General features: G+C 48.7%; 1 protein-coding gene across 1 annotated transcript in view; it reads left to right on the top strand.

The window, feature by feature from the left end:
* OTUD7A (OTU deubiquitinase 7A) overlaps positions 1-24,306 on the top strand; it is a 365,641-nt gene extending 341,335 nt beyond the window's left edge. Inside the window, exons 12-14 of the mRNA XM_059180212.1 lie at positions 19,966-20,080; positions 20,262-20,346; positions 22,723-24,306. Coding sequence (XP_059036195.1) covers positions 19,966-20,080; positions 20,262-20,346; positions 22,723-24,177 — 1,655 coding nt within the window. The 3' untranslated portion in view covers positions 24,178-24,306. The remainder of the gene's footprint in view (positions 1-19,965; positions 20,081-20,261; positions 20,347-22,722) is intronic.
* The last annotated feature ends 638 nt before the right edge of the window (positions 24,307-24,944 follow it).

Genomic DNA, 24,944 nt, shown 5'->3' with positions numbered 1-24,944 from the left:
TATTTACCAACTAGCACTTTTTGGAAAAACTCTGCCAACCTCTGCTCTAAAGTAAGCTTTTGAATCAAAACATTGATATTCTCTTTCAAATTATTACAACTGTTTCCCTGAGGTAGTCATTTCAGTGCAGCAGACAGGCTCACCAGGCCAGTTGCACACACTGTGCACTGCACAGTTCCAGACCACCAGTCATTCATGCAGAATCTCTCTTCCATCAGTGCAATATGCATTTTTGCTGTGGAAACGGTGGGACTCTGATTGGAATGGTTGTTATTTTGTCATGTTAACTATTGACTAGCTGAGTGAAGAGGGGGAAATTCATCCCCTTGTCACTTCTGTTTCTGGTTTGGACAGAAAATCCCCCCAGAGACTAAAAGACAGGCAGGACTGACAGTTTAGGACCCTGACTTTGGATGTAGTCTCAGGAAATGCATGGTGGCTAGTCACGCAGTGATGTGAGTCCCAGAAGGAAAAGGAGAGCAGGGTTGCTGCAGCCGTAGTGGGAATATAGCATCATTTTTCCACATCATCTACAGACATCTCACTTGGGTCACAGCAAACAATATTTAGCCATGAAAGCCTAGAGGCATTTCTGCCTTTTCTGTCTGCCTTCTGGTCTTTGTGGGTTTTTCACTCTTCTCCGTGCTTACCAGAGCCCTTGGGCAATGGGGGGCCCTTTCTCAGGCCCTGGAGTCCCAGCCAGGATCTAGGGCCCTCTGTGCAGTCTCCCCAGAGATTCTCTGCAGTCAGGGAAAATAAAGTCCCGGGGCTGGCATCTTTGGTTGAGCAGAGGACTCAGATGTCCAGCCCCCTCCTCACAGAAGGCATTGAGCTTTCTTCTAGGCCTTCCAGTGTTTCAAGGTGAATATGCTGGTGCCCCTCAATGGTAGGATGAAGGTGGAAGGGCTATCACTTGACTTCTCTCAGGGAAGTATTGCAGAAGTGAGAGTGGTCTCACCTCTGACAACTTATTTTTCCCAAAGTTGAGTTTTGGTCCCGGTCCTCGGTTCCATGTGTCTGTGCCATGGGTTCCTGTGGCTATGCCCACTGGGTTACTCCTCAGAGCAGCGGGGGTCCCTGCCTCCACTTTTGTGGCCAGGGCTGCCCATCAACCCATCCAGGCCCCATGAGCCACTGCAGGCAAATACTCCAGTGCCACCTTCTGCACAAGCAGAAGCAAAGCACATATAAGTGGCTCCCACAGGCTGGGTAACTTCTGTGCTGTGTGTCAGACCCTCATACAGTTGGAGAGAACATAAGTGCTCTGCAAACTTTTAGGCTTTGGGTATTGCTAGCAGCTGTTCCCTGTACCACCCTTGCCAAGCTAGGGGGTGCTGGCAGGCATGACCCTGCTCCCTGCACCACATATAAGCCTGAAGTTCAGTGGTCCTGCATTATTTGTTTGGGGGGCCAGAGGTTAGTTCAAGCATCTTGTATGTCTTGTATGTCTTGTATGTCAAGCATCTGCCACATTCAGGTTTGGGACCCCAAAGATGAGGGCATCCCTGCATTAGGGTTCTCACTACCTTGTAGGGGAGACAGGCAACCCCATCAAGCCACAGTACAAGGCAGAATATACACCAACAGGCAGCAGCTGTATTCAGGAAGGGAGCAATTATTCCAACTTGGAAGAGCAGACAGAGAGACCCAGAGACAGGTGGGTTAGAAATAGTGTTGGAGGCTGTGTGATGTCCAGAGGCTGGCAGAGGACAGAATAGGCCTAAGTGCTGGGTTGCTGAATGAGTGTTGCTGTAGAGAGAAAGCATATGTGGTTAGAGTGTAGGTGTGGAAAGGCCTGGGAGCTGCTGCTTCCTTGCAGTGTGGTGTGAGGGGTGCTGTGTGACCTCCCAGGCTGGCTTCCTGTCTGTGGGCCAGGGCAGTGACACCCATCTCCCCGGATGCTGAGCCCTTTCACCTTCCCTACTCTGCCCTAGACCCCCTCACCCTCACTGAAACACATCACCACTTAACTACGAAGTGACCGTTGCAGGACAGTCCCTCCATGCACCGAAGTCCTCAATGGCCTTGCAGATAATCACTAGGAAACAGCATTGTCTATCCTAAGGCAGTCCTATCTCCTGATCCTTCAGTGCTGCTTCAAAGATAAACCTAAAGGTATTGACCGTATCCCTTCCTGTCCACAATTAGTGTCTGGTGTCCCCCTCAAAAAGACCTATTGAAGGTGGGAGGAATAGAGAGGACCTGTCAAGGGAACCATCGCCAGAGAAAGCCAACCCCTGGGGCTCCTCAGGAGCACTCTCCTTCTTTCCTGACCTACAGCAGAGACTGCAGGGGCCTTTTTGCAAATATCTGATCCTAGCATTTCAGTTATTACTGTTACCTGGTGGTTGGAATACTGGAGAGAAGCTGAGAGATCAGGAGCCCATATAAGGGACAGACTCAGCTTCTCTTCCCAGCCCTTATAATGCCAAGGAAAATGGAATAAAATTCAGAAGGTTATGCTATAAGACCTCCCAAAAGGAGATGTGTCCCGAATAACACTGGGCTGCAAGGGACTCATAGGGAAAATGGGCCACTGCTGCCTCTCTAACAGGGAGTCCTTCCTGAAGTGGGTGGTCCAGGGATAACACAGCAGCTCTAAGTATTCTCAGGGATTCGAGTTCCTGGTCTCTCCCTGATCCACCATTATTTTCCTGTGGTTTTATCCTCATGGTCATAAAATGGGTGCTGCCACTCCAAGCATCACATCCAAATACCTTCCCTTCCTGAAAGTTTATCTTTTCATTTAGGGGGAAAACCTTCCCAAAGGACTTGTGTTGGCCTCTTGATAACCAAAGCTGAGTTCCATGCCTACAGTTTCTGGGCGGTAGAGCCATCTGACAAGGTCGTACAGCAAAGGAAGGAGGGGGCGAGGTGGTTGGTGGGGGTTCAGTGAGCCAGCTCTGAATCAGGGGGTAGCGTGATGTTTTAGCAATTCCATCTGGATTGTGCTCTTTCTTTCGGCAGGGATGAGTACCTTCTATCTGGGGAAAGGCAAAAGTATAGAAAGAATTCTTTCCAACTGGCCCCTTGTCAGAAATAAATCACTGTTGACTCTTGGGCTCTCAATCCCTTAAAAAGCCATGGTGCATGAGGCTCTCAGCCCCACTCCTTAAAAGAAAACCCATTCTCTCTAAACACAGGGAGATAGGCAGGCTGTCCTGCAGAAACACTCAACACCCTTGAGTCTTGTGGTTCAGGGACACCCACAGGCTCCATGCAGTCCTGGCTGTGGCCAGTGCTCCTACAGGAGCGGGAGGCCTTGGGGGTCCTGCTGGGAGAGACTCTGGGGCCAGGCAGCTGGCTAGATGGTCTTGTGCCCCCCACATCTGAATACCACCTGGCAGTTTCATGTTCAGAGGCTTTCTCTCCTCAAGCCCTGGGCCTGTGCCAGGATCCTCTCAGACAGGAGCACAGCTCTGGACCCATGGCCTTCCAAACCCTTCTGAACTGAGAACGTGGCCAGGCATGAGGGCTTCCCTCTCTGTCCTTAAAGTAAGCCTCCGTGGCTCTGTGGCTCTGTGCCTTCAGGCTGCGTTGGACTCTGGCCCCAGACATCACCTTTTTGGAAACAGGAAGGCTTTGCATTGCTGAAGTCACCATGCGGGCTAGCATCCTTGACGGCAAGGATGGGCAACTGAGGGAGAGGAGATTTAGTGGGAAAGCTAGCTTTCTCTTCCTTGGCTCTGTCCTGCCATGTGTCTTTCTCCATTCACAGAGTTCTCTGGAGCCTGTTAGAGCCCCTTCAACAGCAGGTAACCAGCTCAGCGTGGCTTAGACAGGAAGGGTGTTTGTTCTCTTCCAACCATCTGGAATCTAGCAGGCCTCATGGGACAAGGGAGGCATTTCAGGGATGTCCAAAATGACTAAGTCCCTCTGTCCCACCCTGTAACCTCCTCACCTTCCATGCAGGACAAGCCACTGCCAGCATCCCCAGCATCAAGCCAGTCTTCCCCCCCCCCCCCAAACACCTGTGTCTGAGAGCATGGCTAGATCCAGGGTCGGAAGTATACACCAAGATCCCAGAGCATCTTGTCCTGGAAGAAAACGAGACACCCTCAGGAGCCACCATGGTGGTGTTAGAAGGATTCCTGGGCTGACTAGGCATGCCCTCCACAGGACAAGAGGGACAGTGAGGATCATAGCTGGGAAGAGAAGAAATATGACCAAGATTCTTCAGTCCACAAATTCATAATGATACTCAGGGAAAGGCTCACTTATCGCCTCTGCAGGGTGCTTGGTGCCACACATAACTTCCACAACTGGTAAATAGTAGGAAAGGATCAGCCAGAATCCCGCATTCCCTCGTGAACTGGTGAGGGGGTTTTGCTCTGAGTTGAGGTATCCCCATGTGTCATGAAAGGAGAGGCAGCAGCATTGTTGAGGGCTGACTTCATCTGTTGAAATCCTAATCCCTATTCCTCAGGATGTTACTGAATTTGGAGACTGGGCCTTTTGAGAGGTAAAGTGAGGTCATGGGGGTGAACCCTAATCCACCTGACTGGTGTCCTTCTAAGAAATTAGGACACAGACACACGCAGAGGGAAGGCCACAGGAAGACACAGGGAGGAGACAGCTATCCACAAACCAAGGCGAGAAGCCTCAGAAAGAACCCTCTCTGCTAACACCTTGATCTTAGACTTACATCCTCCAGAACGATGAGAAGATATAGTTCTGTTCTTCAAGTTATGCAGTCTGTGTTGCTTTCTTATAGCAGCACAAGCAAACTAATACAGAATGAGAATACCGAAGTCTTCAAGCCCAAGTGAATGGATGGGTCTAAGCACATATCAGCAAGTGCCGTAAGTGCCTTAAGTACTGCCTCTTGCACAATCCAGTGGACCTGAGCTGCAGGGATGTTCTTGCACAAATGTTCCCTGAGAATGTTGATATGATGGCACAGCATTCCAGGCACCTGTGACTGGCCACCCAGTTAAACGGGCAAACCTGATATAATGAGTATCTGGGGTTGGGTTCCTTCCTTCCTTCCCAGGGGCAGGACCCAGTGGCTCCAGGACCTCAGGCATGAGTGCAAGCAAAGCAGAGCCTCACTAGATGACCCGGGCTCATACAGAGAGAGCTGAGAGGCAGCAACTATGAGCTCCAGGGCCAGGTGCCCCAAATTCAGCGACCAGTGTCAGCTGGAGGAGACCCCAAGGCATTGATGGGGTGCTTTGTCATGCTCCCAATGTCTCCTCTTGCCATACAGGATGCCGGAGCAAGGGTAGAAAGTCCCAGATTGTGCCCTCGAGTCACGTGGCATCTCGGCTTGGGGAGGGACATGGAAACCGCATTGACACTGCAGCTACCAGTGTGGGTTCAATGTAGGAGGCTCTCAGACTTCAGTGGGGCCAGAAGCTCAGGAGCAAGCAGCCCCGTTTGAGGCAGGTGGGAGAGGAGACTGGGTAGGTCAAGCTCCAGGCCACTTGCTGATCCCCCACTGTCAAGTGTGGTCATCACACAGCCACTGTGGTGCCCTGCCTCACGCAAAGGACACCCTGTGGAGAGTGCCCCCCACCAAGACCTCCCAGCACCCCAGGACCAAAATCCAATAGATACAGTCACCACAGGCTCCAGGGGGCAGTCACCTTGTCCTTGTGTCTCAGGAACAATGTTCTGGGAGCCTCAAAATAAGAAGAAAAAAAAAAGTGTATTCTAGGTTGTGACCTAGACCTTTCTTCCTACCACCCACTTCTTCCTCCTGCTTGGGCCAGCATGTCTCATCTGTGTGTGCAAGCTCCTAAAGGCTTAAAAATGCAAGAGGCATTCTTTAAACCTCTCATCTAAGTGTCTTCCCTGTCGAACCGATCTTCTGAAAGAACTCAATACATTTTTTTTTTAAAGATTTTACTTATTTGAGATAGAGACTGAGAGAGAGAGGGCACCAGTGGAGGGGCAGAGGCAGAGAGAGAAGCAGGCTCCCCACTGAGCAGGGAGCCCCCACCCCGAGATGGGACTCGATCCCAGGACCCCGGGATCATGACCTGAGTCAAAGGTAAATGGTTAACCAACTGAGCCACCCAGGCGCCCTGAACTCACTACTCTCTCAAAGAGCTCTTTCTGCCTCAGCCGGGCTGCTCCCCACCCACCAGTGAGGTCAGCTGCCTCCAAGTGCAAGAGTCTTCCTGTGTCTTGCAGACCAGGGTTGCTCGTGGGGAGAGGCAGGGGCTTGCAGAGGGAAGGCTGGGGGCTGCAGAGATTGGTCAGGTGTGGGCACGATGAAGGTGCAAGGCTTTTCCAGTCCGTTTTAAGACTTTTAAAATAAAATGATGTATACTTTCTTGGTAGTTTCCATATCCATGCTTCAGAAGACATTAGTCCTTTGCCCGGTGACACCCTGGGCTGTGATCTTTCAGCTTGCAGGGAGGGCCCCCCAGTGGCCGCAGGCATGACACCTGTGGGCTTCCCTGACACCATGTGTTCAAATCACTCTGTAAACTCCTGCTCTGGGCTGGGTCTGCACCCCACAGCCACACCACAACTTGCGGGCACTTCCTGTGTGCAGAGAGTGTTCTTTCCAAGGACAACTATCAGCCACCACCAATGGGGGCCACCACCATTTTCTATCCACACCTGACAGTGGGGGAAACTGAGGAAGGGCGGACAATCCCTGCTCCCCAGGGAGCAGCTGTAGTTGGTGAAGCACTGCTCTGACAGGTCAGACCGTGTGACTTCCAGAAAGGAGAGTTGGCCAAAGAGGGTGGTCTTCAGGGAACGTGCTTCTCCCAGAGAGGGGATATAGCAAGTGGTACCCAAACCAAAGCTTGCTTGGGATAAACCAGCATCTGGCACCTGGTAACTCGGGTCTATTTTTTTTTTTCTAAAAAAATCAATATATAAGGTAATCGTTTAAATAATCTTTTCCTCCTAAGTGCAAACAACCTGACAGCCTTTGGAGTATATCCAGGGGCCACAGAGAATACAAGGAGATCTGCCCTTGTGCCTTCAGGCCTCCTACTCACACTACCCAGAAAGCAGTGTACCACGGTCCCTAAAAATCCCACTGGTCACAGATGGAGGGGGAATGCCAGTGTGAATAAGAACATGGGCAGTGATGCTCACATAACTGTCAGTCGGCTCCAGACAGCTAAGACCAGTGTTAAAGATGATCACACCAGAGTCTGCTGTTCACTTACTGGAAACAGACTCAAAATGGGATATTTGCAGGAAAAAAGTGTTTGCAAAGAGCAGGCTGAAACTTTCTCTTGCCACTTAGAAAACAGTATGCCATATTTATAAAAATGAGTCATTTGGGGATTTTATGGAGCCAGAGATACCCCATATAACAGGTCATGAAAGCAGTTTTTAGTTTTGTATTTGATGCACATCTCATAGTTAAATTCAGTGTCAATCCATAGTTCATTATTGCCCAAACCAAATAGAGTCTAAAATTTCCTTTCCCATCTATCTGACAACAAACCATGCTTTTTCTCACAGGATTGATCTATTATATACAGCACCATCCCTTGTTAAGTAAAACTTTCTCTTCACATGTTATCAATATGAAGTACCCCATTTAAATGAATTTTATAGCATAATTTTGTAAATATAATAATCTAAAATAAAGTGACTTTGATTCAAAGTCACTTTATCATATTCCAAACAGATTGGCCCATCTGTGAACCTGTCCCAGTATAATAACAGAGAAAATATGGAACAACCCACCTGTTATAGGACATTATAAGAATCAAATAAATTCACTTTATTTCCAAAGCAAGAAGGCTTTGGAAACCAGAAGGTGCCTAAGGAATGCAAATTACATTCATTGTCTTTGCAATTAGCCTCCCTTGACTTTAGCCACTTTCTAAATTTGCAGATTACCACTGAAAGATAAAGCTGGAGGTAGAAGGCAAGAGCACTGCTTTGCCTTCCCCCTGTGGTCTGCAGCCAGCCTCGTTGGACTTTGTGCCATGTTCCTTTGCTGCTCCTCCTAGAGCCCAGAGCCCAGCCCCTGAGGAGGAAGCCTCTGTCTACAAAGGCTCCTCATTATAGAAAAAAAGGAAGAACTGGTGTGGGGAGCATCTAGAATTTTAGCTCAGACCCCTGCACCCCAGGGACTGGGGACTAGACAGGGCTGTTGCTTTAAAATTGGTTCTTGACCCACAAACCCAGCAAAGAGCCACCAGGTAGCCAGGAGCACCAGGAAGGATTTCACGGTCATGGAGTTTTGTCCTTCTGGTTTCCAAAGGGACACCCGCTGTGGTCAGCTTGTGTGGGAAGAACTAGCTGAGGGTCTTTGACCAGTAATCCTGAGGGCCTAGAGAGATGTGAAAGCAGGAATATGCTTTGATGACAGGGCCCCCATCTGATGAGCTCCACAGCAGGCCAGACACCTGGCTTCCCCACCATGCCCTCCATGGCCCATGAGGAGCACTCCCCAAGGAGCACAGCAGTCACCATCTCCCTTGAGTCCTGAATCAGCCCCAGCCTCAAGCAGCATCACGTGCAACCCTCTTCGTCAGGCTGCACTGGGCTTTTTGTGGACCTGCAGGTACTGCGTGTGGTCCTTGGTGTGTGCTGGTGGAACACTGCTCCCCACCAAAACCCCCTCAGAAGAGGGGAGGGAAGCAAAGCATGGCAGTCTTGTCAGTCCTGTCCTCTTGGACATGGGGAGCAAGCTTTTTGGTCGACTAGCATGACAGCATGAGAAGACCCTGGCGCCATGTCTGGTGCGTGCACCAAGGACATGCACCGGAAGCTGAGACTGTCACCACCCACTCTGGGTGTTCAGGAGCCCAGGGGTTGAGTTTCCTTAGCCTGAACATTTCTTTGGCAGTACAAGTCCCTGAATTCCAGTCTGCATGCTTTCCAGGATTGTTGGAATCCATTCAGGCTGCTGTAAGATAGTATCATAGATCGAGCAGCTTAAACAAAAGAAATGTTACCGCTCACAGTTCTGAGATCGGAAGTGCAAGATCAAGGTGCTAGCAGATCTCCCGTCAGGTGAGGAACCTCCTCCTTGTTTGCAGATGGCTGCCTTCTCTTGTACTCACATGGCAGAGACAGACAGACAGAAAGCACGCTCTCTTGTGTCTGTTCCTACAAGGGTACTAATCCCAGTTATGGGGGCTCCATCCTCTTGACCCAATCACCTTCCAAAGGCCCCAACTGCAAAAGCCATCACATTAGGAGATAGGTCCCAGTATACGAATTTGAGAGGACACATTCAGTCTATATAGCAAGTTTAGTCCATAGACCACTGACCAAGCCAAAGACCATATCTACATATAAACATTAAAGCTGGAGAAATTGTATTTTCCACCTGTAATCCTGGCTTGGTAACTACCTGGATGATGGGTTAGGACACTTAGTACCTCTCGGTTTCCATTTCCTCTTCTGCAAGGTGGATCCACGGATCATTGGGATCATGTGAGTCAACTCCACGTAGAATGTGCACAGGAAGCCCCAGACTCCTTTCTGTTGTTACTGTCTTTCTAGTGCTGTTTGTTTCTATAGGTGTCATACCTCTAATGTGCCTGCTACCAGTTCCCCTTAAACTTCTTTCAAAAGGAGCAAAGCCCATGCAAAGTAGAAACTCTCCTGGCCTTTTATAGTGCTTATTTCCAGTCTTCCTTGGCTGTCTCTTTCACACAATGATATACGGGTGGGTCAATGGGAGCACCCAGTCCCAGTCCCAAATCAAAGTCAGTCGGCTTTGCATCATCACCATATCCTATAATTCTAAACAATATTTGTGCTAGAAACTCCCCACTGGGAAAGGCTATTCCCACTGCCCCACCTGTGGTCTGTCAGTGCCCATACCTACATCTACCTCAACTTGCCTTCCAATAATTCATTTGATTTTCATAAAAATCACAACTTGCCTTCATGGGCACTTAATATGCCAAGTATCTGAACTGTGTAATGATAGAGGCAGTGTGGCCAGGATAGACTGGAAGGGGCAGGCACAGCATGCTGTGCTCACAGTGACCCAGCACCATCTACCATGGGCCTGAACAGGCAACACTAGGGGCAGCCTTCTCCCCAAGATTAGAGAGGCCTTGGTGGTACCACATATGACCAGAGGAAATGGACCATTTCCTGGTAACCTGAGGCCCACTAAGAGAATTCCTTCAGCAGACATTTGTCTGGGGGAAAAGTTCTGCAGGAAAGAAACTTTTACCCCATCAGAAACCAGTGGGCAGGTGGGAGTGTGAGGCTATCCGTGGCTCATCCGCCAGGAACTAGCCCCTTTCCTTGCAGTAGTCAGAGGTAAAGAACTGCCATTGCTTTGTACATCAAGGTTTTGTGAAGCAAATCCTAATAAAGTGGGTCTTATTTTTCCCAGAGGTACAAGAATGCAAACTCCTTGCCCACCCAGGGACTCTACATCAGGCCAACCAGAGACCATTCTCAGACAGAGAACCGAGCTGTGGCTATGCTGGGAGATGGGATCAGAAAGAGAAAGGGGACAACAAAGATTGCTTTTTGAAGGGTCCCTGTTCTTCATCAGCCATATCCTGAACATCTTGAAGCCAGACATGATATGTTATTCATCTTTGTGTGTCTAGCTTCAAGACACCTGAGAAGTATTTAATAAGTGTTGAATAAATAAAGAAAGAATAAGATTAGATGTTCCCAATGTACTAACTTTAGGTAATTCAGAGAAAGGCAGTGTGACATAATAGAAAAAAAAAAAAAAACCTGTACATTGTGGAGTAAGACAGACCTACATTTAAATCACAACTTTGACTTTGGCTTGGGCAAGTTATTTATGTACCAGAGCCTTCATTTCCTCTTTTGGAAAATTGGAACAAGAATCCTTTGACTGGTGAAAGAATTGTAAGTAATGAATATAGAGCTCCTGATAACAGTGCCTGGTATTGATTGAGGGTTAGACACAGAGATCAATGGCATAGAATATAGAACCCAGAAATAACACCACACAAATATGCTTAGCTGATTTTTGGCAAAGGAACAAAATCAATTCAATGGAGGATGGAGTGTCTTCTCCACAAATGGTGATAAAGCAATTGGACATCCATAGGCAAAAATATGAACCTGAACCTAAATCTTAATAATACAAAAATTAACTCAAAATGAATAATGGAATAAATATAAAATGTACAACTATAAAACTTCAAAGAAAATATGGGGACCCAGGGATAGCCAAAGAACCCTAAGCCATGACACAAAAGCATGATCCAAAAATAGGAAAAAATTATGAATTGGACCTCTGTTCTGAAAAAAAAAAAAATACAAATGAACAAAACAGCAATAATTAAGAGGTGAAAAGACAACAGAGTTGGAGAAACTATTTTAAAACCCCATATCAACAAAGGATTTGTATTGAAAGTATACAATGAACTATCAAGATTCAACAGTAAAAAAAAAAAAAAAAAAATCCAAATGGGAAAAAGCCATGAACAGACATGTCATCGAAAAGGAGGTATAGGTGGCAAATAAGCATATTGAAAGATGTTGAACATTAAAACAACAATACCACAATGAGGGGCGCCTAGGTGGCTCAGTGGGTGAAGCCTGCCTTCGGCTCAGGTCATGATATCGGGGTCCTGGGATCGAGCCCCAAATTGGGCTCTCTTCTCAGCAGGGAGCCTGCTTCCTCCTCTCTCTCTGCCTGCCTCTCTGCCTACTTGTGATTTCTCTCTTTGTCAAGTAAATAAATAAAATCTTAAAACACACACACACACACGAAATGAGCTATCACTCCACACCTATCAGAATGGCAGGTTTTAAATTTTTAAATTTTAAATTTTAAAAATTTAAAAATTTTTAAAAAGCGATGATATCAAATGGTGGAGAGGATGTGGAGAAACCAGATCTCTCACACATTGCTGGTAAGGATGTTTAAGACTCTGAAAAAACAGTTTGGCAGTTTCTTATGAGACTACACATCACTTACCACATGACCCAGACATAGAAGAAAAAAAAAAATTGTATACCAAAGGAATGAAAATTTATGTTCACACAAAAGCATATACACAAATGTTTATAGCAGCTTTATTTGTAATAGCTGGAAACAACCCAAACATCTTTCCTGGGTGAATGATTAAAGAAATTATGGTACATCCATACCATGGAATCCTGCTCGGCAGTACAGAGAAATGAATATGATACATGCAATGACTTGGGTGGCTCTCAAGGGAATTATAGTGAATTTAAAACGTCAGTCCCAAAAGATGACATACTATATGATACTGGTTACGTAGCATCCTTGAAATGGCCAAACTATAAAGATGGACAACAGATGAGTGCTTCTATTAGTCATAGATCTCCAGAAAACAGAACCAGTAGGATATAAACAGATATATATAAGAAGAGATTTATTTTGGGAATTGGCTCACACACTTCTGGAGGCCAAGAACTCTCACCATCTGCCTGCCATCTGCAAGCCAGAGACCCAGGAATGCCAGTGGTATAATTCAGTTCTGAGATCAAAGACCCAAGAAGTGGGAGCCAATGGTACAATTTCCCATTCGAGTCTGAAGGCGTGAGAACCAGTAGTACCAATGTCCAATGGCAGGGGAAGCTGGACATCTGAGCTCAAGAAAAAAGAGCAAACTCTTCCTTCCTCCGCGTTTTATTCTATCCAAGTCCTGAATGGATTAGATGATGCCTGTTCACACTGGTGAGGATGATCTTTTCTCAATCTACCAATTCAAATCCTAATCTCCTCTAGAAATACCCTAAATATGTTTTACTAGCTATCTGGGCATCCCTTAGCCCAGTCAAGTTGGCATAAAAATTCATCCATCACAGTGGTGGACAAGGATAAGGGACAGGCATGAAGTGTTGAAAGGAAGTGGGCGTGTTCATAAAAGGGTGGCACAAGGGACCCTTGTAGGTATGCAACCATTCTGTATCTTGATTGAGGGCATTACACAAATCTACACATGTGATAAAATTTCATAGAACCAAATACACATACACACACACAAGTGAATGCATGGAGAATTTACAATCTGAATTGTAGAGAAAGACAATTGCAGAGAAATGGAGTATACCAGTCTATATCCTGGTTGTGATAATACACTCCAGTTATGCAAGATGTTAGCTTGGAGGCACCTAGGGGTTGGATACACAGCATCTCTCTGAATTATTTCTTACAACCGCATTTAAATCTACAATCATCTAATGATGAAAAGTTCAACATTCTAAAATGTGGTCTTAAGGTATGATAAATGTGCATTGACTAGGTAGGAATATTAACATCTTAATATCATTTAAAAGCCTAGTCTACCAGTTATCCTAACCTCTTAAAATATGAATTTGGATAATCCATTGTTTTTATGTGTCTTTTCTGAGAAATAGTTTTTGATTTCTCTGATTTGTCTGTCTTTCTAGTTTCATTGGTTTCTGCTCTTTATTATTTCCCTCCTCCCCACCTTTGAATTCAATTTGCTTTTTTTTTTTTTTTAAGATTCTTGAAGCAGAAATTTGGATTACAAATTGGGAAATTTCCTTCTTATCTAATATAAGCATTTTAGTACCATAAATTTTCCCCTGAGTACTGATTAGTTATATCATACAAATTTTGATATATTGTGTTTCCATTTCATTGTGTTCAAACTATTTTTGTAATTTCCCTTGAGACTTCCTCTTTGACCCGTGGATTATTTAGAAGCATGTTGTTTAAGTTCCAAATAGTTGGAGTCCCCAAATATCTTCTGTTGTATGTTTATAGTTTTATTTAGTAATGGTCTGAGAACAAATTTTCTATGATTGCTATTCTTTCAGATTTGCTAAGGCAGGCTAAGAATGTGTTCTATCTTGGTGAATATTTCATGTTCCCTTGAAAATGAATGTGTTCTGATCTAGTTTCATTCTATAAATGTCAATTCTTTCAAGCTCTCTAATGATGTTCAGGTCTTCTGCCTCCTTTCTGATTGCCTATCTACTTATTCTGTCAATTACTAAGAGAAAAATGATGAAGTCTCTAATCATAATGGATTTGTCTGTTTCTCCTTTCATTTTTGTTAGTATTTGCTTTTAGTACTCTGAAGCTCTGTCATTAAGAGCATGCACACATGTAGAACTGTGATGTTTTCTTGGAGAATTGAGCCTATATCATTGCATAATGTTTTTCTATATCTTTGGTAGCATTCTTGGTTCTGGAGTCTACTTCATCTGACATTAATACAGTCACTCTAGCATTTTTATACTTAGAATCTCTTAACCTATCTGTGTCTTTATATTTATTTATTTTTTACTTTTTTTGTTGTTTTTTTTAATTTAAATTCAAGCAGCCAACATAAAGTGCATCATTAGTTTTTGTGTCTATGTATATATATATATATATATATATATATATATATATATATATATTTAAGATTTTATTTATTTATTTGACAGGCAGAGATCACAAGTAGGCAGAGAGGCAGGCCGAGAGAGAGAGGAGGAAGCAGGCTCCCTGCTGAGCAGAGAGCCTAATGCGGGGCTCGATCCCAAGACCCTGAGATCATGACCTGAGCCGAAGGCAGAGGCTTAACCCTCTGAGCCAACCAGGTGCCCCTGTGTCTTTATATTTTAAATGAATTTCCTGTAGTCAGTAGAATTGAGTATTGCTTTTTCTATCCATTCTGACAATTTTGCTTTTTATTTATTTTTTTTAAAGATTTATTCATTTATTTGACAGAGAGACACAGTAAGAGAGGGAACACAAGCAAGGGGAGAAGGAAAGGGAGAAGCAGGCTTCCTGCTGAGCAGAGAGCCCAATGTGGGGCTTGCTCGATCCCAGAACCCTGAGATCATGACCCGAGCCAAAGGCAGATGCTTAATGACTGAGCCACCCAGGTGCCCCCAATTTTGCTTTTTAATTGGTATTTTTTGACCATTTACATTCAATGGTATTAATCATATGGTTGGATAAGTGAGTTTTGGGTTAAACAAATTTATTAATGGCTCCACCATTTTACCTCCACTATTGACTTACTATGCCTCTATTTTTCATTATTAGCGATTTTCCTAGAGTTTACAATAAACATTTTTAATTAATTAGATTCAATTTTCAAGGAATATTTTACTTCATGTGTTATATAAGCATCTTATGACAGTTTATTCCCAATCCCTCCCTCCCATCTTTTGTGCCATTACTGTCAAGCATTTTACTTTTACATATGCTATAAACACATAATACACTGCTGCTTTCTTTACCTTAGTCTCTTAGAACAATTAAAATGAAGAAAAATGAGTTTTATTTTCATATTCATTTATTTCACTTCTATTACTTTTCATTTTTTATGTAAAATCCAAGTATCTACTGGTAGCATATTCCTTCCCTTAAATAATTTCCACTTTCCTTTAATATTTCCTAGTGCAATATATATATACACATTTTTCTCTAGGCAGTTCTATAAGCAATTAATTTTTTTTATTTTTGTTTGAGAAAGCATGTCTCCATGTTTAGAGATATTTTTTCTGGGTATAGAATTATGGATTAGCAGTTTTTTATTTCAGCATGTTAAAGATGTCACTCTATTGTCTTCTGGCTTACCTGTTTTATCATGAATAGTCATGATAGTATTTCTTATCTTTGTTTCTCTGTATGTAATGTGTCATTTTTCTTGCTGCCTTTAAATTTTTGTCTTTGGTTTTCAGCAATTTAAATATACTAACTATAGGGATATTTTTGGTGGTGGTGGTGGTGATATTGTTCTCCTACTTGTTTTTTCTTAGCTTCTTGGATCTATGGCAGTATTTGTCATTCACGGTGGAAATGTTTGTCAGCCATTATTTCTTTAAATATCACTTGTCTTGTGCTCTCTTTCCTTCTGAGATCATACTTGCACAGATCCTAGGCAGTCTGGTATTGCACCACAGCTCTTGGATGTTCTGTTGTGCATCCCACCCCACCCCCTGCCTCCCGCCAACCCTTTTTTTTTCCTCTCTGTGTTTCAATTTGAGTAATTTCTATTGATCCATCTTGATGTTCGTGGATTCTTTGCTCAGTTGTGTAAAGCGTACTGATCAGCCCCTTGAAGTCATTCGTCATCCCTCTTACTGTGCTTTTTCATTTCTAGCATTTCCATTTGAATCTTTTTTTTCTAAGTTTCTCCTCTCTGCTGGAGAGAAATTAATCATCAAGTCTTGCACGGTATCCCCCTTTTCTATTAGAGTATTCAACTTATTAAGCAGTTACTCTAAATTCCACATCTGAGTTTCGATACGTGTGTCATAGCTGAGTCTTGTTCTGTCAAATGCTTTGTCTCTTGTCAACATGTTGAGTGGGGGTTTTTTGGTCTTTTATTATACTAGCAGTTTTCCGTTGAAAGCTAGACATCTTGAATAGGACAATAAAGACTGAGGTACATCATTTTGATTCTTGGAATTAAGTGTACTTTACCTTTTGTTATGTCTTTAGCATGGGGCTTACATCAGTCTAGTCAGGACTTGAGGTAGGTTTTGGTTTCATTGCTGCTTTGGTTGCCCTTAGGGCACTCAGCCTTAAAATTTCACTAGTGATATCTTGTGTTTTGCTGGAAGGTTTTTCTCGCAGTCTCCTTCCTGCACCCTTTCGTCAAACTCTGTCCCTCTTCTGCTATTACTTGCAGCTTATTAGCCTGGATATGGAAGTGGGAAGGGTGATGTTTTTGTTATTCTAATTAAGTTTCTGTCTTAGACTGGTATTGTGTTTCTAGATCTTAGAAAGGGAGTGAACTTCCCCAGCAGTTTTGGCCTCAGCATGTAGTCCCTGCCCCTTGGGGGGGGGGGGGGTGTTTTGTTTTGTTTTGTTTTGTTTCCTCCTTCCACCTCAAGCATTACTGGGGAAAGACCCCAGGGCCCTAAGGCCAACAGTGTTTACTGCCCTGCCTTCACAACTTAAGCTTTTGTTCTTTAGTATAGATAGAGGAGCAAGATCTATAAAGGACACTTCTCAGAACTCTTGCCAATCTTTTTGTGAGCACCAGGTTGGGTCCCACGGAAAGGGGTCTACAAGTACATTTGAATTTCCCTTATAGCCCCCAGGGTTCTAAATATTCTTTCACTAGGCTACATTCTTCCTTTACCAATTTATAAACAATTTTAGCTGAATTCTTTTTACCAGAGTCCAGCTGAGTCTGCTCCAGTGAGAGTCATGTCCATTTCTCCTTGTGTGCACCCATCTGTTCTTAGATTTGGAGATAGTTGGTTGCCCTGTGACTTCCACTCTCTACTGGGTTAAAGGAAAGTTGTGTATCTGCAGTTTGTCTAGCTTGTTGTCGTTGTAATGATAGTGCCACACTCTTCTGGAAACAGAAGCCAGAAGTGTCCATTCATTTTTGGAAAATAAGTACTGAAAATATGTCCAGGCAGGTTTGAGATAGTGTCTGTATGTTTTCAGGTTAAACAGGAGATCCATTTCAGGGGAAAAAAAAAAAAAAAAAAACAATTTGCCGGCTTATTTTGAAAAGCATTTGCTATTCCTGACATTGCCACCAGAGGGCAAGTCGCCCATCGCTACATATCTCACAGGGTGAGGCCAGGTTTCCAATTGGGAAAAGTGAATGTGTAAAGTGGGAGGCAGAGGCATCCAAAGCAGCTAATGCTTGCAGGGAGGGCCTGTTCTCAAGGCCTTCCCGGCCTGTGCAGCTATGCGTTGGTCTCTCAGTCCCTCTGGCCCTCGCCCTCACCCACATGCCACAGTTGTACCCTCTGCAGAGAAGAAAGATGCCTTTCATTGCAAGCACTCATGTCCCTAGAGCCTCTCTGAGTACCTGGTCCTCACCCTACTAACATTTATGCTGAGAGGTGCACAAGACCCCACCAAGTGGTCAGCTTCTAGCAACTTCGGGTGAGTCCAACCTTCTGCTCAGCAGGGCGCAACCCAGGGAGTCAGTTCCAATCCAAAGACTGAGGATAATAATTCCCAGGAGCCCCGTGGTAGGGAGTTGAGGCTGAGGGGCATATGGATCTGTACTACGTTAGTTGGTTTATCTGAAACAAATAAACCAAAATCATAGGGAGAGAAGTTTGGTTCTCATACAAACAAAGTCTAAAACGGGTGTTCCTGATTGGCAAGTAGATCTTCTCTAAGTGGGGGAGGCAGAAGCTCACCCCTGCCATCTCCTAGCACCACCCTTTTCAACATACAGGAGGATGGGGAGGGGTGTGGGGATAAGGCCGTTCACACCTAACCACACTGCCCAGCACCTCCCACAGTGCTTCTGCTCTCATGCCATCGGTACAGCCAAGCACCTGTTAAGTGCTGGGGGCTGGGAAGTGTAGCCATGGCTGGGTGGACACCTCCCCGCAGCACCCCTCCCCCGGGAAGGGAATGCACAGCCAGACCCAAATTGCCTAAGTTGTACTGCAGTAACTACTTCCAACAGGTTATTGCTCTAGGAAAATACTTTCCAGATTTGTATGATTTTAAAAGTCACAGAAGATGCTTAATTAAAATATAACCCTTCGTTCCTTTTCCTGGGCATTCTGGTTTGGCCATCTGCCTGGGGGCCTGGAATCGGTGCCTTTATCAAGCACCCCAGAGAGCTATGCTGCCCTAGCGAGTGTGTACAGAAGGATCCATTGCCGTCCCCACCTCCTCCCAGTGGATGGGAAGCCAGGCCAACTCTCTCTCTCTGATTCCTGTTGAGTTGTGGCACTGTGGGAAAGGCTTCTGGTCATGGCCAGAGGGAGGCAGGTCCTGAAGCAGCCCTGCATGCAGCCCTCCCTGAGTGTGACTACCCAGCCACTCAGTCCTGGGAGGGGCAGCCTGTGGGTCATGGCCATGTCAAGGCAGAACCCAGCCGCCTATGGCGGGGGCAGACCAAGCCTCCCTGGGCCGACCAAACCAGAGCACAGTACTGCCTGTCCCCAGCCACTTTAAACAGAAACACCCCCACCCTCCACCCCCAGCAAAACAGTGTTTCCTTTATCTGGGAGTGGAGCGTTATTTGTGCTCCTATTTTCTCTCAGCATCACTGGAGGGCAGCAGTGAGTCAGTGTTTGCAGTTTTTTATTAGAAAGTCAACTCTTAATAGTATTCAGTCATAGATTTTATTTACTTATTTGCTTTTTTTGTTCTTTCCGTGACACCCTTGCCATGAATCATGGGAAATGACACCAGGCTCATGGCCACGGGGTGGCGAGGGGCAGGAGGAGGGAGCGGCAGAGTGAGGAGGCGGAGGTAGGGTAAACCAGGGGAGGAGCAAGCTGTTTAAGCTGTTCTCTTGTTCTCACTGGGCGCTGGGTCCCACAGCAGCTCAGAAGCTTCTAGCAGATCCAGGCAAACCCTGTGAACACCCCACTCCGCCCCAGCCTTTCTGAGATGGGCCAAGACTTTCCCCAGGTGGGCGTTTCACTCCGGAGCGTTTGTGATGAATGGATCCCTGGGTGCGGGCCAGTCTGTCCTCGCTGCAGTTTCCGCCTACACGTTACTTCCTCAGAAGCCTCCCTAACCCGCCCTAAGAGGCTTGCCATAGCTCCCGACCCCGGAGTCTGCGGTTCACTCTGCAGGGTACTTGTCACCACCTGAGATTATGAGATTTTTTGGTTACCTGGGAGCGCCTCATGGGAGCTCCCCTCCCCGCTCCGCCCCCCCCCCCAGCTAATACAGAATTATTGAATGAGTTCACAAATGAGCAGATTGGCGGGCAGCCCTTCCTTGCCTAATTTGTACACTGTGAGGTGACCAAGAGCCCGGCTTGGGTCCTTCCTCCGAAATAACAGAAACAGCAATAGGTTTTGAGGGTTTTGTTTTTTTGTTTTTTTTTGTCTGCAGCCCAACCGCGGTACCTCCCTTCTGACCCAAATCGTTAGCAGAGCCCCGGTGAGGTGTCCAACTTCTCTTCCACGCCCACAATAAATATGAAGTATTTTAAACTCTCCGTAGTGGTTTTGACACCTGTGCTCTTAACGCTCCTGCTGGCACAGATGGTCTGTGTTCGTCTCCACTCGGTTTCCTTAATTAAGGAGACACCTGGCCTTGGAACTCCCTTTTCTGGCCTCCCTGGGGGTTGCTGGGGCCTGGAGCCTCTCAGCCCGCCCGTGGGCCACCTGGCACCGCGTCTCTCTCTTCTGTTCCAGCCGTGATCCCCCTGACGGATTCGGAGCACAAGCTGCTGCCTCTGCACTTTGCCGTGGACCCCGGGAAGGACTGGGAGTGGGGGAAGGACGACAACGATAACGCCCGGCTGGCCCAGTGAGCCCTTCCCCCGCGCCCCTCCCCCAACGCCCCGAAGGGCGGCAGGCGCCCGGTTTCCCGGCGTGGGCTGGGCCGCCGGTGCTCCTCCCGAGACAGCTGGCGTGCCCGGGGGCGGGGTGCGTGCGGGCGAGCGCGGGCCCGCTGGGGCGCGTTTCAGTCGGTCTTCTTCTTTCACCAGCCTGATCCTGTCGCTAGAAGCCAAGCTGAACCTTCTGCACAGCTACATGAATGTGACGTGGATCCGGATCCCCTCGGAGACCCGGGTGAGCCTGGCATGTGCCCGGCCCCGACCAGCTGGTTGGGTCCTGGCCGCTCACTCGCCGCCGGCGCGGGCGGGGGGCGCAGCCTGCAAACGCTGGCCCGGGCCTGGTCTCCCCAGCGCCCGCCCGGCCGCCCCCACCCATCCTGCCTGGCTCCGGCGAGAGAGGGCTCGTGTTTAGCGGGAGCGTGTGTGCCCGCGTGCTTGTGTGTCGTACGTAGGCGCGCGCTCCGGCTAGGGAGGTGGTTGGTGGGGATTTTTTTTTTTTTTTTGGGGGGGGGGTCCCTTTATTTTCTCCAGAAGGAGAGGAATAAACACACCCACTCAGAAAACAAACCGTAGGCAAGTCACAACACAAAACTATCTCTGCCGAGATCGGAACACGATGTGCTGCAGCGGAGCAGAATTAATTATAAACTGTGTGTGGGTCCTTGGAAAAGTCAGAGAACTGGGAGCGCCATTCCTCAGCGCCCCCTCCTTCTCTCCGCCTTCTCGATCCTCTGGGAGGGCAGTGAGAAGAGGAGCTGCCCGCCCCCACAGGGCTCCTCCCCCAGGGAGAGTCTGTTCTGTCCCTGCTTCGAGATGCTAAGGATTCACTTTGAATGTCTGATTGATGTTTTTGTTATCTCAGTAGTGAACCCTCAGTGAAAGGGATTTGTATTACATTAAAAAAAAAAAAAAAAAAAAAAAGTCCCCCTTAGATATCAGTATACTTGGCCAATGGCCATGAAGTGGGGCTCATAAGCAATATTAAAAGGGCGATTGGAGGAAGGCAGTAGGGCGGTGCCTGGCACAGAGTCGGTAGCCAGGCTATGCCAGGCCCTGCTCAGGATGTTTTCATACATCAGCCTTTACTTTTATTTAATCTTCGTAAGACTCCTGGAGGCAGGTACTGATACCCATTATACTGAGGACACAAAGGGACAACTTGTGACAGCCTGGCTCCAGAGTCCAGCCTCTTAACCTCCACAGTGACCTGTCAACTGCCTGGATGATGCCCGTGTTGCTGGGGGTGTTCTTTCCTAGCACACACATATGGTGTGAAGACAGCAACTCTAGATCTAGAACCGGGAGGCTCTTGGTCTGGGACACAGGTCAGCATTGCAATGAGCAGGACCCCCTGCCAAGACATGGCGGCCCCCATGTCAGATTTAGGGCCTGGCAACAACCCTTCCACCCTGAGGACATTTCAGCCAGGGCTCCTTCTTCACTGAGCTCCCACCAATGGCCACTGCCAGCACCAAGCACAGCCCCTTTCCTGGGCTAAACCCCTGAGCTTCTGCTCTTCTGTGTCACTGAGAAACCATTTTGAGACCTCTACCTCCTTCCAGACCCAGGACAGGGTGGGAAGAGGAAGAAAGGAATTTCAGACTGGGAGGTGGTGAGGACTGGCTCCTGCTTGCTTCTGGGGACTTGGTTGCAGGAGGTCTCTTGGACCTCTCTCTTGGACTTGCTTGGGGGAGGGAGAAAACAACAATAAAATGACAGAACAATGGGGCCTTCTCCCAGGATCTTCCCCTAGAGGCCAGGAAAAGCCCATTTCCGGGTGAGCACCAGCTCCAGCCACTCAGCCTCTAGTAGGTTCCTGCTGTTCACCCGATGACGCTGTGGGAATTCTCTCTCCTCCCTCATGAAGGAGCCTCCACAAGGCAGCAGTAGGTTGCACTCACTGCCTTTCTCAGGCTCTCCACCTCCCTCATGGTCCTCCAGGTGCCCACACTGGCCTTGCCCTCCTTACTGGCTGACCAGGAGCCTTGTCCAAGGTGTTCACAGTGATGCTTCCTCCTCACACCCTAGGAGACCTTTTTCTGGGAGTGCATCTTTCCTGCTAAGTGCAGGTCCTGCTTCAGAATCCTCAGTTTAAGACTGCATTGTCTATCTGTGGAAAGGAAACCCTAGAGTAAAATGGTCATCCTTGGAACTAAGGGCATATTTGTTCCAATGTGAGGGCAAGAGGTCTACCCCTACCTGGAATGAATAGGTGAGACACCCTTTCTAGGAGAGACACCTACAGATGCGGGTGAAGTGTAATCCTTTCCAGAAGACCTCTCGCTCTAGAGGACAGCTGGGACCTGTGTCTGGTCATACACCAGCCTCACCAGGGCTAGAAGGGCAGAATCTGGGCATGGTAATTCTAAAATGTGAGGCTCTGGAACTCAGAGCCAGGTGGGTATCTTCATTTTGCCCAAACTCCCCGCCTCGGCGTTCCAGGCTACCAGGAACCCGAGCTCACCAAAAGGCATCCTGGATTGAGGCAGTGGGATCCCAAGGCCCCACCTTAGCAGACCGGGAGCCAGGGTGGTCTGCCTTTGTTGGTCCCACGTGAGGATGGCTCTTATCTAAACAACTTCCTTCTTTCCCTGACCCTCTCCCGCTACAGGCCCCTCTGGCACAACCGGAATCCCCAACAGCCTCCGTGGGGGAGGACGTGCAGTCCCTGGCCGACTCCCTGGACTCGGATCGGGACTCGGTGTGCAGCAATTCCAACAGCAATAATGGCAAGAACGGCAAGGACAAGGAGAAGGAGAAGCAGCGCAAAGAGAAGGACAAGACCCGCGCGGACTCCGTGGCCAACAAGCTGGGTAGCTTCAGCAAGACGCTGGGCATCAAGCTAAAGAAAAACATGGGCGGCTTGGGCGGCCTGGTGCACGGCAAGATGGGCCGCGCTAACTCCACCAACGGTAAGAACGGCGACGCACCGGAGCGCGGCAAGGAGAAGAAGGCCAAGTCGCGCAAGGGCAGCAAGGAGGAGTCTGGCGCGTCGGCGAGCACGTCGCCATCGGAGAAGACCACGCCGTCGCCCACGGACAAGGCGGCCGGAGCGTCCCCGGCAGAAAAGGGCGGCGGGCTGCGGGGCGACTCCTGGAAGTACAGCACGGACGTGAAGCTGAGCCTCAACATCCTACGCGCCGCCATGCAGGGCGAGCGCAAGTTCATCTTCGCCGGCCTGCTGCTCACCAGCCACCGGCACCAGTTCCACGAGGAGATGATAGGCTACTACCTGACCAGCGCGCAGGAGCGCTTCAGCGCCGAGCAGGAGCAGCGACGCCGCGACGCCGCCGCCGCAGCCGCCGCAGCCGCGGCCGCCGCCGCCGCCTCCACGGCCAAGCGGCCGCCGCGCAGGCCAGAAACCGAGGGCGCGCCGGGCCCCGAGCGCGCGTCGCCGGGCCCGCCGGCCGGGCCGCCCACGCAGCTGGTGCTCAAGCTCAAGGAGCGCCCGAGCCCCGGGCCGGCGGCGGGCACGCGGGCAGCGCGGGCGGCGGCGGGCGGCGCGGCCTCCCCGAGCCTCGGCGGGGGCGCGCGGCGCGCGGGCGCCAGCGGACAGCTCTCCGGCCGCAGCCCGCCGGCACCAGCGCGCCAGAGCGTCATCCACGTGCAGGCGGCGGGCGCGCGGGACGACGCGTGCGCGCCGGCCGTGGGCGCGCTGCGGCCGTGCGCCACGTACCCGCAGCAGAACCGCTCGCTGTCGTCACAGAGCTACAGCCCGGCGCGCGCCGCCGCCCTGCGTACCGTCAACACGGTCGAGTCGCTGGCGCGCGCCGTCCCGGGCGCCCTGCCCAGCGCGGCAGGGGCGGCCGGCACCGCCGAGCACAAGTCGCAGACCTACACCAACGGCTTCGGCGCTGCGCGCGACGGCCTGGAGTTCGCCGACGCCGACGCGCCGGCCGCTCGCTCGAACGGTGAGTGCGGCCGCGGCGGCCCGGGGCTGGCGCAGCGGCGCTGCCAGCGCGAGAACTGCGCGTTCTACGGGCGCGCCGAGACCGAGCACTACTGCTCGTACTGCTACCGCGAGGAGCTGCGGCGGCGGCGCGAGGCGCGCGGGGCGCGGCCCTGAGGGCGGCGCGCGCGCCAGCTTTTACCATAAAGGATTCCTTTTCCATTCTGTCGGTGTCTTTTTTACATGCCCTGGTCCACCGGAAGGCCGGCGACTCCTCGGTCAGTGCTGTGTACGTGTTTGGTCCAACGTTCCTAATGGTGCCTGAACCTACACTGACGCCACTCAGGTAGTAGACGGATAGGAAACAAGTCATACTGTTGGAAGTGGGTGTGCTAGCTAGCATCTGCCTCGTACCTGTGGAAACTCAATAGCCATTGCAAGAGTATTTTTGTTCCTCAATAAGAGAAATAAAGAAATTTGCAGCCCTTTGTTTTTAGAAGGGAGTGTTTTACCTTTTTTTTTTTGCCTTTTTTTTTTCCCGCCCCCGCCCTACCCCAGCCCAGCGACTGACCTGGTCCACGTAGCGATCACACGTGTGCGGTCGGTACCACCCAGGGTTTAGAAGCAAACCCGCAGCCCGGGACTGCAGCAGGGGCTGTGCTGCGGGGTCGCACCTGCTTCCCTTCCCCGAGTCCCGGGAGGACAGGGGGCAGGGTGCCGCCTGCTCACGCGGTCTAATGGTCGCGGGGGCCCTTTAGGAATACACCGCTCCATCGCATAAGCAAAACCTCCTTCCACGCTCCCCTCTCCCCCAAAAAACAACCCCTGGCTCGAGCAACATTCACACTGCCATCAAAGTCACAGGCGTCCTAGGGTGGGCACCGGACAACCTACCTCGCAGGGCGCAGGGAGGTGTAGTCATGGCTCCCGGTGCCGGGCAGCTC

This window comes from Mustela lutreola, chromosome 7 (genome assembly GCF_030435805.1).
Source record: "Mustela lutreola isolate mMusLut2 chromosome 7, mMusLut2.pri, whole genome shotgun sequence".
Taxonomy (NCBI): Eukaryota; Metazoa; Chordata; class Mammalia; order Carnivora; family Mustelidae; genus Mustela; species Mustela lutreola.
Note: the sequence above shows the minus strand (reverse complement) of the source record. Positions and strands in the feature narration are given on the sequence as shown.